A 16135-nucleotide genomic window follows, 5' to 3' on the forward strand; every position below is an offset into this window, starting at 1 on the left:
GAATCTACAATTCTTAAAATATTTCCAATGACCAAGCAACCGAGCAAGGATATTACAAAAGAATAGGAACCGAATTTTATTTATCCTCAAGTTAGGTCTAAGAATCACTTAAATAGGAGGCTTAAGAGAGGATTTTGATTATCTTCGAAAACCCTTTCCTCACCTCTCGCCGTATGATGAAGGAATGTACACTCCTGGTTCAATTGTTATTACCTGACAAGTTGTAGCTACTGTTATTGCATCGAGTGTATAGTGTGATATTAATACTTGTCATTTCGAAGATCGCCCCGTATTATATCAAATGACGAGAATGAGGGCGACTAAAAACTTCGACTTGAACCTTAGAATAGCGGCATGGAATGTTGTAAAAAGGCAATGGACAATATAGTATAATGTCAACCTCAAACATCACAAGTTCAGGAATAAAACTACAAAGCATATCTACTGAAATAGACAAGGTGTGGTTTGCTAACAGTAGCTAGTCCAGAAATTTTACATGGTTACATGTTATGTAAAAATGGTTCGCCAACTACAACAATTACGACGAAAAAAACAGGATGTTGGAACTAAGTTTCGTAACTTTGAAGCCAGCATTGAGATGGACTTGAAGGAAGAAAGCATGATAATTCACAAAATGGAAATAAAAAGGAAACACTACTGTGGTGCTATAATCTTCATGAGAATATGAATAAATCATAGTGAAAGCTAACAAATATGATTTTAGAAGAGCATTTTTAAACAAAAACAAAAAAAAAACAAATTGAAACCATATAGAAAGTTTGGTTTGTTGCGTGACTTACAACACCTGGTTGCAAAGGTCGATCACCGTCAATCAGAGCACAGTCATGGACATCCATCCCAAGATAATGACCTGGCACATAAATCAGAATAAATCAAAACCATAGGATGCTTATGAAGATATATAACAGTTTATGAAGTTCTAAGATAGCATAAGTATTGCTCATATGCTCTTATTTGAACAAAAATTCTGTGCAAACCCTCTTCAGGGAGCTATCCAGAAAAGCTAGTGCATCCATTCTTAAATATTAGGTGCACCTTCTTCGGTACCAAGTGCACACGCTTTATTATATCAAGTGCACCACTTTTAGGGGCACCCACTGCTTAGAAAAACTGTTCTGTGCCAGGAGGCATGGATGAAATTTCCTATCCTCTCTGCTGACCAATACTTACAAAGAAACTGTGATAACTCCCCTTTTTCCTTGGAGGCTCCTAAACGAGAATTTCCTCCATGTGCGATGACTTCCTCACAAGGAGAAAAGTAATGTGGAAGGAATGAGGCACAACACAAAAACAAGATGTGGTGAGAGGCTGAGGACTGAATCCTTCATGTTACTAGCAGCCTGAGGCTTTGGTATTGCAATTCATGTTTACTTGGTGACCTGAAGCAATTTATCTTTCAGATTGAATCTGTTGTGTTACTCGGCAATCTAAGGATCCGTGTTGCTCCTGAATCCTTCAAGAACACAATTTGTCTTGTTCCTTGTCGACAAACACGAGTTCTCATCCCTCCGTGAGCCACAAAGGCAAGCAATGAAGGATAGGGTTTCAAAGGTAAATGGTTTTCTAACCCCTCTGCACCCTTTTCCTCCTCTTCCTAATCTTCTTCCTCTTCTCCACTTCTCTCCTCCTCCTCAATGCTCCTACAATGTGTCTCAAAACACTCTAGCACAACAACATAAAATTGTCTCCTTGCAGTCGGGAACCGAAACCCTGACTACAAACAAAATTTTGAGACTTGGTATGTGCACTTGTTTTCATGTTTGACGTACACATTCTTCGATACCAGATGCACTTGTTCTTCACTGTTGGTGCATCCTTTCATGGAGAGCTCAGTGAAGGGCCTGTGCCTAAAGTTTTGCTCTCTCTGAAGGGGGCTTACACTTAAGTTTCATTCCTCTTATTTCATTAGATGTTGATATATACGTGGCAAAGGGGTGGAAAAAGCAAATGGGAGCATTAAGAAAAATAGGCGATAGTATGTAACCTATTGAGGTTGGATTAAGTTGATAGTATGTGAAACTTGCTTCATCATTCAGAATCCCAATCTCCTTGAGTCCTCTTCTGAGCATCTTAACCTGTAGGCATTGCAATATGGAAATTTTAATAATAATGTTTGGACAAATTCAGACATTGTAGAGGCTGAAAATTGTTTACCAAAGACATCAAACATTCTGATATAATGCACCTAATTACTTAATATGCATGATCATGTCTGGGTGGATAGTAGAGCACTTATCCAGTCCCCTTATTCATGTTGAAAAATGAAGGCCGAATAAACTACTTAACAATACACACAAAATAAACTTTGTTAAGATGCAAATTGACGTGTGATACAAATCTAAAAATTCTATGGCCAAATTTTCTATGGTGGAAGGGACCAACAAAAGGACAAGCACTGTTGTTTCCTTGGGCAAAATGGCAGGACGAAGGAAGAGGTTAGGGTAATGTTTCTCAGCACTTTGCTTCTGCACAAATAGAGTGCAAGAATAACTATTCATGTTTTGGACTCAAAATGATTTTAATCTAATATAATTTTTAAGGAATGTGTTTTTAAACAATCAAATTTATAAAATTAAAACTTTCCCTCCCTCTTTCTTTCCTTCCCTCCAAGTAATCGCCAAATGTTTCACTATCCATTTCCTATAATTTTTTCCCCTAGATATTTCTTTTCCCCATGGGAAACTGGAACTATATTCTGAAGACAAAATCTGAGAGAACAATTTATCTCTATGGGAGGGACCGAAAATAACCATAATAGTCAGACAAACTAAAACTAGAATAATGCATCCACTAATGCAATAAATGACAGTTATTCAACAACAACAACAACAATAATAACCAAGCTTTATCCCACTAGAATAAATGTCAGTTATTATTCAATTAAATTTGGATCAGTTAAAACTAACTAAGCCATGCTGTCACTCATCCAACATGTCTGATGATGAATTCACTTAATGCATGTAACGGAATATGGTATTATCAAAACATAAGGGCAGGCCTCGGGCCTTCCCTTCCATGAAAAACAATTGATTAATGTTCCAAACTGTGATACTAGAACTGAAGTCAACATCAAGCGACCTCAGGTTGAGAGATAGATTGTATGCTTAGGTTCATGAATCATACCGAATGGGTATGGATTTGCAGAAGACTGACACCTGGTTTGCATAGCTTCACACATTCTTTGTTTGTCTCCAAAATAAGACTGTACAATGTTTCCTGATCAGATGAAAAACTAGAATTTATGATTTTGACTGCCAAATGTGTCCAATTACATAAGAACTAGCACAAGTATAGTTGCTGAGAACTATCAGATTTTCTTTCCCATCAGAACTAGCTTTATCACAAAATAAATTGTGGAGACAGCATAAAGGATGCTATAAAGAGTGAGTTCAATATATCAGGGTTCAGAAGGAAACTTGAATGAACATGATATAGATAATTGTTTTTTTTTTAAAAAAATGATATACAACCAAGAAACATGAAATAATGGCAGCCAAATCAGCCACCATTTAGAACCATGAGTTGGAGAGGAAACACTATAGCAAACTGAACTAACAACCTGAAATATATGTAATTATATATATCAGGAGTTAATACAAGCTTAGTTTTTACATGTGGTGCCTGGTACTGAACTAAACATGCAGTGTAGACATCAGCTTCGCATAGCAATATTTGAGCATGAAGTACTGCTTGTTCAAGATGTGCCAAAGTGGTAGTCATCAACTTTGCATAACAATATTTTGAGCAGGAAGTAATGCTTGTTCAAGATGCGCCAAAGTGGCACTGTCTAAGATTTCTTATTGGGTTCATTCCTCATGTCAAGTGCTATGTCAATGTCAGAAAAAGTTAAAGAAAAGTTCTACACGCGCTGCACTATGGTTTGAAAAGCATTTAGTAGTTTTTGGTCTGGGCTCCTTAAAAAAGAAAAAAAATGAATGAATATCAAGTTGGTTTGACCAGGAGATTGCAAGTAAAAAAAATAGAAACTTTTGATGCTAAAGGATTTTGCTAAATATATCATTCCTCAGACAAGAAGTGGATGATTAAAATGAAAAATGATTTGGAGCCATTTGCAATCACCTCTGATCCTTAGGGTCCAAGGCAATTTTACAAAAAAATATTTTGGCCAACCATGCTTTATGTGAATGGGTAGTAAAGACATAAACAATAACAGCGTAGCATAATAAAAATACTGAGTTAGATTACCATCTTACAAAGGCATATTGAAAAGCAACTAAATATGCATAGGTTTATATTAATTAGACAAAGAAATAAGGGTAAAGAGAGGCCATTAAAATGAATCCAGTAGTTATACTACCGATATGACCTTATATCATAACATGGCTTATCATTACTGTCATGACATGATAATTCTAACTCATTATAAGCAACATTTAGTAATAAAGATTCACAAGATCATTTAAACATTCAATTTGCAGTAAGAAAATCAACTACAAACAGAAACGGAAAACAATCAAATGTGCATAGATTATGTTAATCAGAGATAAAGATATAAGGATAAAGAGAGGTCATTAAAATGAACCCAGCATAACTACCAATATGACCTTATATCGAGTTTAATCATAGAAAAATGTCCGTGTAGCTGACCATAACATGGCTTATCATTATTGTCATGACATAATACTTCTAACTCGCCAACTAGAAACAATATCAGTAATAAAGGCTCACAAGATCCAGTCAATTATGCAGAAAGATAAACAATTACAACCAGAAGGAAGAAGGCAATAAAGACAATTTCTAAATTATTAGAAAGCACATGCAGTGTTACCTGAGCAGAATTAAAGCTACCACAAGTAGGCCAGGTGCGAGTTAAGTCACTTAAGTAGCCATGTAATTCACAACCAATATCCATTAGTACAAAATCCCCAGCTCTAATCTGTCAATCTTTAACCATTAAAGCTTTGTTCACTAAGATTAGAAACACAGGTAGACATTCAATGAATGAGAATAAAGTAACCTTACTTTTTGGTCATTTCGTGAGTAGTGTATAATGCTTCCGTTTGCACCACCACCTACTACAGGAGGGAACCTGAAGAATAGTGAAATAACAAAACATGAGTACTTTCCAGAAAACAAAAGGCAATTATGCATGTATGATGTCTGTGATCATGCAGTAAAGACCTCTAGTACCTAACCATGAATACAGAACAATTCTCTAGATCTAAATACACCCAGAATAGGAGGTATCTTCCTAAAACATCAACTATCTGAAAACCAATGGAAATAGTAAAATCATAAACTAGTGCAAGCTACAGTTCTTTAGGTACATAAATGAGAAACAATGGTGTCTTACTGTCTTTCACCCTAAATAAACAGCCTTAAACATCTGGAGTATTTGGATCTTACATGTGCTCAAGAGACTGAAAATTAGAAAATCCTAATTGGGCATAAGGTGCAGGTTGCTTACGTATAGAAATGAGTGAAAAAGGTGTCTTTCACTTCTTAAAGATAGACTCACATACACTCAATTGAACTGCCATTCTTTATTTAGGATTGAATGATTAATGTACTTTAGTTCATAGATACAAGAATTCACAGAGCATACTTTTGAAACAATAGATCCCTGTTTGCTGCATCTTCCTAAAATGGATATCATGACAAGCAGCAAAGAAACCATTGGAAAGTTTGCAATAACATGACAAGGAACTGTCAGTCAGAAGAACCAGACACTTTCTAGATATTATAGGAATTCAAATTGAAGCAATAATATAACTACAAGATATACCAGCACTAAGCTTAGTTTCTCAAAAGGGTTTCCATGAATAATCACTAACACTTATGCAAATCATAAATGGATCTCAAGAAATTTTCGTAAAAAGAAAGCTTACGCCATTCTTTGGGCGCCTCTTATCTTGCACTCATATTCAACTTTGGCTGACAACTTGCTCTCTTCTGGAAATACTCTTGAAAGCAACATAGTTTGCAATAATGACTAGAGAAAAATGAAAAATACTGTGACAAAGGATTTATAAATCAGAGTAGTCATGACAAAGGATTTAAAACAAACATCTTAAAATCATGCAATCATACATTTTTCTCTCAAACATTTCGCAGAAAAGAGAATATAGTATTAAATTTAGAGTGGACCAGAGTTTGGATTAATCCATTCTGGAAATAGAATTTGTAACACAGTAAGACATCAATCTTGCTTATCAGATGAGATAAGCTTTGAAACATTATGTTCAATTCATTCCTAAATAAATTATAAAATTGCACAATAACACAAAGCACATCAAGCATAAGATCAAATCTGTAAAATAGGCACTGAAGTCAACATGTTCTAAAAGAATTCATATTTGCACTATATTCAGCATACATGTTTTAATCCATTAATTTATATTTCATGAACTTTAACCTGCACTGTTTCCAACTCTGATAATTGATTCTAGTATAATTATATTTTTTTTCTCCTAAAAAATGAAAGACACCTAAAAGCCTAATTTTTTAATATTATAATTTTTTTAAGCATTATGCAATAGAAAGACTCACTTCGCGTGCCCAGTCGCGGTTGCGGCAATGGGTTTTTTTTTTAACTTAGGTTGTAATAATCAACTCCTAGCTATAGTTGAGAATAATTTAAATAGACTTAATTAAAGCCTCATAAAATTATCCTATTATTTTTTTAAAAAATATTTTTATTTTTAAATATTTAGATTAAATTTTTTATTTTAGTTAATATATTTTATATTTTAAAAATATCGAAACTATAGTGGTATAGTACAATATAGTACCGAAACTATATCGTTCCAGTCCATCACCAAAATCTCGGCACGGCTCTATATTTTAAACTTTGTGTATAACATTCTTTTAGGACCAAATCAAGTAAATCACAAAGAAAGCTAACTTTATGTTTAACAAAAAAATAAATAGTAAAGAAAGTTCCAAGTCCATTACTGTTTTTGAGCTTTTGCTGCAAATTAACCCTTTCTGTACATGAACTTTATGTTTAACAAAAAAATAAATAGTAAAAAAAGTTCACCTCCTAATAAAAATTCCTTGGTCCATTACTGTTTTCAAGTTTTTGCTGCAAATTAACCCTTTCTATACATGAACTTTATAACTATTTAAAAAATGATACATGTCTTGCTTGAATTTTGTGACCTCAATTTAGTTTATATGGTGATTTGTGGGGATAATAAAGAGACATAAGTTTACATGAATAGCTAGTATTAACTTGGGTTTAAGAATTTTGTGCTAACAGTTAAACCTAAGAAGTTAATAACCACCTCATCTAAGTGGATCATGATAATTATTATCAGAGTGGACTTAAACCAATCGTGTATTCACAGCAATTCTTTGGTTTCTAAGATAGTCACATGGTGAAAAATATATTGTGATATAGTGGATCATATAGATCTTGGATGGGTTGTTATTCTAAACTAAAATAAATTGTATCTTTAGCAATGGCCTGAAACTAGCACATCTCCACACTGCACAAGCTAATTGATTACTTGTCACCACTATCACACAGAAATAAAAACACACTGATTCTATGTTGCAGAATATATAGACTAAAAGAACAAATGGATTAACTTGCTGAACTTACTGTTAAAAAAAAATCGCATAAAGAAAAAAAGGAGTTATTGTCCTCTTATCTCAATTAAGTTGCTGAAAGATCAATCTCTACAAGTAAAAAAGGATACCTGGCATGCAATCGAGGCTGATGCCCTCATCAACTTGAGCTCGGATGAAGACTTTATCCATCGTATTTCATGAGTATAGATTGAAAGATCTTTAACTTTGTTTTCTAAAGTTGCCCTATGGAAGGGCTCCAAGTGCATATAAGATGGGGATGCTGTCTTTACATTGTGGAACAATCTTGATGCACGTCCTATCATTTGAGGGAGGATCTGCATCCAAGAAGCAAGAAGTTTATAAAGATTCCCTGTCGTAATTAACAGTTAAGTAAATGTATATATTGAAGAAGTTGGTTTTGAGGCAAGGATATGCATAGCCTTATCAGCTCATTTTCTCAACTTACTAGATAAGCTAAAAGAGAAAAGATGAAGAAAAGAGGAAAATAGAGAAGTTTTATCAGCACACACAAGCATCATACTGCATTAACCTCTTTTCTGGCAGAGCCTCCATGGCAAGAAAAAAAACTCCAATACAATTGACGTGGATACCAATAGGAATTATTATTGGAATTTGCCAATCTCCTATGATATGGAATGGATCATACAATGCACTACTATTTGCTCTCCATTACTACTTTAATGGATGGTAAAGTACAAAATTTACTTGAAGATGCTGTCAAAGAAAACAGCATTATTTCCCACATGCTTCAAACAGAGTAAAGCAAAATGTGAATTTCTGTGTTATACATTTCTAGATTCTACTAGATGCTATCATACAAATACATATATATACACAATGCAGAACAGACCTTGTGCATCTGACTCAATGGAAATGCTTTATCAGCCTTAAAAAATTCAAAGGCTGCTTCCACTCCAGAAACAGGACCTTGCCAAACAGCATCCTGTTGAATATTGAATGCATTTTTCACCAAGCAAAAAAGGAAACCAGAAAATGAGGTCAGATAATTGTATCTGCAGAATATAGATGGAATCTCTAATACGATGTACAAGGAAACTGTCATTCAGACACAGATCCAGATGACAAGATTGCAACTGAACTATTACAAGGAAACACGTGGATCGATTTCATAGCTTTGAAATGGACAAATTCAAAAGGAAAAAAATGACAAACATTGGGAACACATTGAAAATAGTAATTCAGCAAAAGAAGGTAATATTACAACTTGTCTATTGCAATCTAAAGGTAACAAACTGTTGTTAGCTCCATAACATAATTCTCTACACCCTATTTAGCTATATATTGGACAGTACAACATCGAATTATCAAGACATATTTAGAGTTTTCATTGTGAATAATGTATCAAATACAATAAAGAAAACCTTAGCTACAGTATAAACAAGCTCCGAGCCTGAGCAATTGGCAACACTATCCAGCAAAAAGTTGATGACTAGACAGCACAATAAAAGATACCTCTGTTAAAAGCACTAAAGGAGCTACCAAAGATGGGAATAAATGATGAAAGATATATTAAATCTTACATGTGGATCTGGATCAGGCATAAACATACATAGGCCACATTCTTCACCTAACACTGCGATGCCACCAGGTTGCAAGCAGCCTGTAATATAAAGGTAATCAGCATCTTGTCTAAATGGATATGGCACCACATCCGTCATCATTTTCACAGGAGCAGAGGCAATTATAGCCAAGCTCTTTTCTGGAAGCAACTCCACAAGTTTTTTCCTTCTTGAAATATACTCATTGGTTGCAATCCCTGGTGTGATTTCATCTTCACCTAGTAACTTGTAAAGAGAAAGGAGTTACAGGCCAATTTATAACTGCTAAGAAAAGAATCATTCTCATTACTAAAGAACAAATGATAGTTGAACCTACATACTTTAAATAAATTATTTTGAAATTGTCAATGTAGCATAAAAACAATGTGTATATCTCCACTAGGCTGGCTTAGTTGATCTGGGCATGGTTGCATAGGATGAGGATTTACTCCCCGATAAGGTTATAACTTATAAGAACCTTTGGATCCATCACAAATCCACGCCAAACACAGAAGTGGGAAGTTCTCCTTTATTTAACCATTCTGCATATTTTCATAAGTGTCTATAGGCATAATAGACTACATAGAAAAATTGACAACAAAAAAATTGCTTTCTGAAATGGCCATATTACTCTTGGGTACATTAGGAACAGCATATTCCAAAAGAGAAGACAGAGTAAATAGTTATAAATATGCTAAAGATGAATAAAGGTTTTAAAAGTGGATTTTTCTTCAATAAAAACAGAACATTAAGAAAAAATGTTAATTAAATTTTAAATGTTAGATAACAACTTTTTTCCAAAAAAGTGGGCATGAAAAGTTCAATACCTAAATATTTTATTATTTCTTATAAAATTCTGCTCATTTCGTGTAACTAAAGTTAGCAGAGAAAAGGATAGCAATGAAACATTGATATACATTGGAATTCAATACAGCTTTTCAACTCAAGAACAACAATATGATGAAAAAAATCACATTCGCAAGAATAAAGAGTAAAATCTTAAAAGTGGCATGTAACTACGAGTAAATATAAGAGATATGGAGGTCACCAAAGTGAAAAACTAAGAAAAAAATCAGCACATTCTTAGCTTAATACCTCAGGGTGAGATAGTGATGTTGGTTGTCCCACGTTGATAGTTCTTTGGGAACCATATGATGCAAATCCAACTAAAACATGTAGACGGCTGGAAGCTTGAAAAATGGCCTTCAACAGAGTAAAATCCACAGAAAGGTTAGCATAAAACTATCATGTCAACATCATAGCCAACTTATAAGACGAAAGGGAACATGATGCCCATTTGCTATTCATACTGATTATTTCTCTATCAAATTAGCAACTAGAAAGAACATGGACTCAAATAATTAGACAGGGATACCAAGAAAAAAGCAAATCTAAATGTCACAACCAGTTGAAATGAAAGAACCGATTCATTAACTTGATAGGCTGAACCACCTCACCAAGATAATGTATATGCATGCTTTCATACAATAATTGCCAAAGTCTCCATCCAACTCTAGCTCAAAATGTTTAAATTCAAGATAATGATAATTAAATCCCCTCATTAACCAATAAATACACATGAAACTAAATTGGGTATTGCAATCAAGACATCCACTAGTTGAAAACTGAAATTAAAAAAGAGGGGAAAGAGTTATCGAAAATAATACAATTACTAATAAGAATTGAGCAAAAATCAAAAGGGTGTCCCTTTTTATTGAAATTGTCAAAAGGGCATCCCTTTTTCATTTATCGTCAAAGTAGCACTTCATCCAATCTCACCCCATTTTTGTTTCCGAAAAGACTCTTGTTTTCGGCACTATTGTAGCAACTACATGCCATAACTGCTACAACATAGCAAAAAATTAACTTAAACATAGTTGTAGCAACTACAGATCATATCTACTACACAGTTGCAGCAGCTATGGTTCATAACTACTACAACATAATATTGACTAATGTTGACCAAGATAAAGTGTCTATGTTGTAATAACTATAGTTCATAGCTGTTACAATATAGTATTACTAGTATTGATCAGAGTTGAAGTGTCCATGTTGTAGTAGCTATGAACCATAACTACTACAATAGCATTGAAAACAAGAGAATTTTCAGGAACAAAAATGGGTGGCGGATGGGACGTTGTTTTGATGATAAATGAAAAAGAAGCATCTTTTTGACGATTCCAATAAAGAGGGACACCTTTTTGAATTTTTTTTCCCCCATAAGAATTTGTACTCCTATGCGACAACTATTCAGAAAACATGAAGAATTACACAACTACAACACTTGGTGAAAATGCCAAAGAAAGACAACAGTTGTAACTAATTTGAGTGAGCCAAATAATCTATCAATGTGATTGGTCAATGTTGCAAGTTTTAAGGTGAATCAGACAAAAGGGAAGAGAAAATAGTACAAGGAATCATCAATGACAAGAATTTATCCCAAGGATTCAAATAAAACAAAATTAATGATAATGAAACTCCCCAATTGCAATGTTATAAAGCGGCCATCTTGAACATTAGCACAGAGGGAAAATGAGATTTCCCAAAGAAGATACCGAAGAAGAGAAAGAGAGTGATTGCCTGATGTAAAGGTTGGCTCCTCATTTTTTTCGCAATCTAGTGGAAGCCAAAGTATCCATTTTCAACACAATAATGAAATGAATACATGAATGGTGAAGGGAAGGATTCTAAATAGGCAATAAGGAACATAAAATAAGTGAAATAATTATCTAGTTTTGGGGGATAATCTGATCAGATGATACATAAAGAGATTGAGTAATTTTAGATACTCATCTCAGCTTTGAAATTTTTGTGATTATTGAGGTACCAAATAGCCCATTTGTATAGCATTTTATGAGTCAGTTTGTCTATTCCTTGTTAACACTGTTTGATTGTGATAAGAATTGATAACAAAGAAGCCTTTAATTTCCGTCCCTTCATTATTTCTTACTCCCGACTTTGCCTAATGCCATGTACATCGTCATCAAACCATGTTAGTCCCAACCATCTTGTTTATGCATCTGATAGTGTAAAAGAGGAATTCTTCAGGCTCCGCAGCCATGTTACAGAAAGCACATTAAGGGGCTATTGCTGTCTTTTTCTGATCAGTAATGACTTCTGGACAGATGGTGGGCAGATAATATTCAACACAAAAGTTCCTGCTTTGAACATTTCCGGATGACCTTATCTCTTTCTTGAGTGATCCTACTGTCCTTTAAAAATTCTATATAACGATTCAACTAAGAATCCTTTTGAGGATGTCAATCTCCAGGTAATCGATTTTGCTATCTTTTCAAGATTGGTAACTTGCCATTCCTTAAGTAAACTATTATTAGCGGTCTCTTATAGGCTAACCAGTGACGCCAACGCCAAATTATTATCTCGTGGATTATCAAAAGAGAAAGACTCCAAAGACAAGAAAGATAATAATCGCCTCTAGGGTTCTTAAGAGGATTACTAACAAACGATAGCCAAAAAAACTGATCTTGGAGGGTTTCACAAACATCGAAAGCTAAAAAAATGCTTCAGAAATGATCATGAAGGCGCTAAAAATAACAAAATACAGGATTGGCGATTTTCCACCTTTTATCTTCGTGATAAGAAAATCACGACCAGCCCTAGAACCGGCGATAGCCAAAAAAAATTGATTTTGGAGGGTGGGTTTCACAGTCATCATCGAGTGACAAAATACTCCGGAAAGAGTATCAAAGGAGATGGAAGGAGTAAAATAGAGCAGAGAATTGAGGATTTTCCACCTTTCTTCTTCGGAGAAGCAGCATCGCCATGTTGAAGAGCTCTTCCCTCGCGCGCAGGGCTCGCCGCCTCCTGCCTCCGCACTCCCGCAGTGATTATAACATCCAACGACAGCGTGTGTGAGAGAGAAAAAGATCTGATCCTGGCCGTCAAATAAATGGTATCATATCGAAACAAAATTAACCATCTTTTATTCTCCCATCTTACAAAGTTAAAAAATACTCTCTAATTATAATTTTTAATTTATCTCTTCATAAATGATGATGAAACTGATTTTATAAAGTCGCTGAAGTAACGGATTCTATGAGGAATATTAAAAATTATGTCTCGGAATATGATTGAGTTGATTAGTGGACGAAGTAGATTTGTTGAAATGGATAAGGATTGATTTTTGATGAAACCGAGATAATATCCTTCTCTGTAGTGGTTAATTACAACTTCTTAATTTATTTCCTTATAGATAGTCGTGGAATTGATCATGTGAGTGCATTAGAGTGATAGATTTCACTTTTTGTTGAAGTGTTAAAAAATTATATTTTACGTCTTTACTCAGTGGTCAATTGTAACTTCTCGATTTATCTCCTTATAAATAGTTATGGAATTGATTGTGTGAAACCGCTGGAGTTATGAATTTCCTATGAAGAAATTAAAAAATTAAGATTTTATATAATAATTTTAATCAAAATTATATTTCAATCTATCCTATTTAAAATTAATACATCTTTTTTATAGATCTCGTGAACATCTTATATAATTTTTTTTTATTTTTTAAGATATTATTTAAGATTTAGTAGATATAATATTTAAGTTAAATAAATTAAAAATTTAGTAAAAAAATTATATATATAAAGATTTAATATAATATTTAAGATTTAGTAAAATATAATATTTAGGTTAAATAAATTAAAAGATTTAAGTAAAAAAATTATATATATAATGACGATTTAATTTTATTATCTAAAATTCAAATGAGTTTCAGAAAATTCATAACACTTTTGACTCTTTAAGACTTTGAACTTGACCCCAAAAAACAAAGATGAAACATGAAGAGCGGATTAAGTACTCCAATCGATTAGATGATCGATTGGTAGTTCTTATTGATTAATCCCGAGCTTCTAGGAATCATGGCGGCCAGAATTTGGATCAAAAGAACAAGGAGTCACCCCACGGGAATGAGTTCATTGTGGCGCCGGAGTACTCATCCATAGTCTGGAAGTTGCCAGCGGCGGCGGCGTGACTGTGACTGTCCGTCGGCGCTGGAGCTTGAATTGATGGGAACGTGGTCGTGGCTGAGAACGACGAGCAGTTCATGCTCTGGTTTAGAGGGGGAGCCATGAGTGCAGTAACCGCCGAAGGAGGAGGCGAAGGGTGAGGCAGTGGCGGCCAGTTGATGCTCTGCTGTAGAGGTAGAGGGAAAAGTGTAGGAACCGCCTGAGGAGTAGGAGGAGGAGGAGGAGGAGGCGAAGGGGCCATGGAAAGTTGCCGGACGACCTCCTCCCGCCTCGAGGCGATCTCCCGGAGCTTGTTGTCGACCATCTGCGAGAGCGCGGAGGCGTCCTCGATACTGACGTCGAGGAGGCTCCGACCGAGGAGGCCCTCGAGTAGGAGCACCGACATCTCGAGCTCGCGGTCGGCCCGCATCAGGCGGCGGAGCTGGTCGCGCAGCTTGGCGACGCGCTCGAGGAGGAACGTCTCGTGGCTGGACACCTTCCGGCGGCGCTGGATCTCCGGCATGTCCCTGAAGCGTCGGAACGTGAGCTCGGCGTCGCGCCGGGACGGCCACACCGCCGGGCGCAGGGGGTGCTGCGGATCGTACACCACCGCCGCCGCCTCGACGTCGCAGAGCACCGTCAGCTCCCGCACCTTCTTCATCAGGCCCTTGAGCCGCTTCTTGAGCGTCGCCCGGCGGATGGCGTCGTTGGCGATCCTCACCAGCCTCACCTTGCACCTCGCCATGGCAGAACAGAGCACTCTGCTTCTCCTCCCCTCCCCTCCCCTCCCTTCTCCTCCCTCTTTTTATACTGTCAATTTGGGCATCCTCTCCTCCCATGTCTTTAAGGGGCATGAACCATTGAACCATTTCCCTAGGTCCAATGTTTTTAATTTACTTTTTGTAGATGATCGTGAAATCGATTGTGGACGGTTAGAATGATGAATTTCTACTTTTATTGTTGAAATGAATCATTGAACCATTTAGTTAATTCATTTAGACCGGTTTGATCCCACCAATAATAAAAAGATCTACTCGTGATGTCCGATAAACTAAGCTTTTACGAGCGATCATGAGCTCATCTTTAGGCTTGAGGAGAAGAAGAAGAGAATATTATCGATCCATCCTATTCAAATTGATTATTTGTGAACTTCTTTTGCCGCCAAATTTAGTCAAATTAAAATTTTTTATTTGTCATGTGATATCCATTGCTCTGGATGCATGCATAAAAAAATCCCTTTATCAATTAATATAATGATAATAATAAATTCCTTCTAAAAAATATTTGTTCTTAGCATATTTATTTAGATTTGAATCAATGAACGAAAATAAATAAATAAATCATGCATGTTCATGTTCATTTATTTTTAATTTTGTATTATTTATAGAGATGAGAAAGGGGCTTGATTACTTGTATGGTAGGAAATATTGTGAGATCCAATTAAGATATTTTAATAATTAGTAATAAATATTGATATGGGAATCGTTGTAATATATTAATTAAATCGAATTTTAATTTATGAAATATTAAAATAGAATTACGTTCGATTCATATGTCTTATATTTAAGAAGATTTTCCAAAATTTCCTTATCCATTATTTATTTATTTTTTAAATTATTATTAAGAATATCATGTAAGTAATCCCTTTCGCACGTGATTGGCACATGAGAAATCAATCCTATCCAGAGGCCCAATTAGTTGGCCCAATAGCTACAGTTGGTCCAGTAAATTGAGCCCAGTACGCAACGGTGTTGCATTCTTCGCGAAACTCCTCTCTCTCTCTCTCTCTCTCTCTCTCTCTCTCTCTCACCCGACGTTGCTGCTTCAAGGGAGATGTCGCCCTTGCCTCCTTCGCTCGTCTCTGGTTTGGCGATTTCACTGGCATTTCATTGTGGCTCCATGTTTACCGTTTTGTCGCTCTTAAACGAGTACTAAGAACTAGCCTTTTGGTGATTGACGGATAAAAATTCCACCTTTTCCCAATTTGATAGTGTGATTTCACTTATGTAGTTGGATCAGTGTTCCATTTTTATG

General features: G+C 35.4%; 2 protein-coding genes across 2 annotated transcripts; both read right to left on the reverse strand.

The window, feature by feature from the left end:
• Window positions 1–159: 159 nt before the first annotated feature.
• On the reverse strand, window positions 160–12971 carry LOC141813553 (intermediate cleaving peptidase 55, mitochondrial). The gene is made up of 12 exons (XM_074701514.1): window positions 12893–12971; window positions 10233–10340; window positions 9120–9383; window positions 8429–8521; window positions 7686–7892; window positions 5871–5974; window positions 5005–5071; window positions 4811–4918; window positions 3145–3237; window positions 2006–2096; window positions 801–871; window positions 160–213 (listed from the first exon to the last, which is right to left on the reverse strand). The coding sequence occupies exons 1-12, from the start codon at window positions 12920–12922 to the stop codon at window positions 160–162; spliced, it is 1290 nt and encodes a 429-aa protein (XP_074557615.1). The 5' UTR covers window positions 12923–12971.
• Window positions 12972–14033: 1062 nt separating this feature from the next.
• On the reverse strand, window positions 14034–14846 carry LOC141813103 (agamous-like MADS-box protein AGL80). The gene has a single exon (XM_074701002.1). It carries the CDS (start codon window positions 14844–14846, stop codon window positions 14034–14036), a length of 813 nt encoding a protein of 270 aa, XP_074557103.1.
• Window positions 14847–16135: the final 1289 nt, after the last annotated feature.

Source organism: Curcuma longa, chromosome 20, assembly GCF_044706935.1.
Source record: "Curcuma longa cultivar G26 ecotype Majalengka, Jawa Barat chromosome 20, ITB_CL_G26_1.1, whole genome shotgun sequence".
Lineage (NCBI taxonomy): Eukaryota > Viridiplantae > Streptophyta > Magnoliopsida > Zingiberales > Zingiberaceae > Curcuma > Curcuma longa.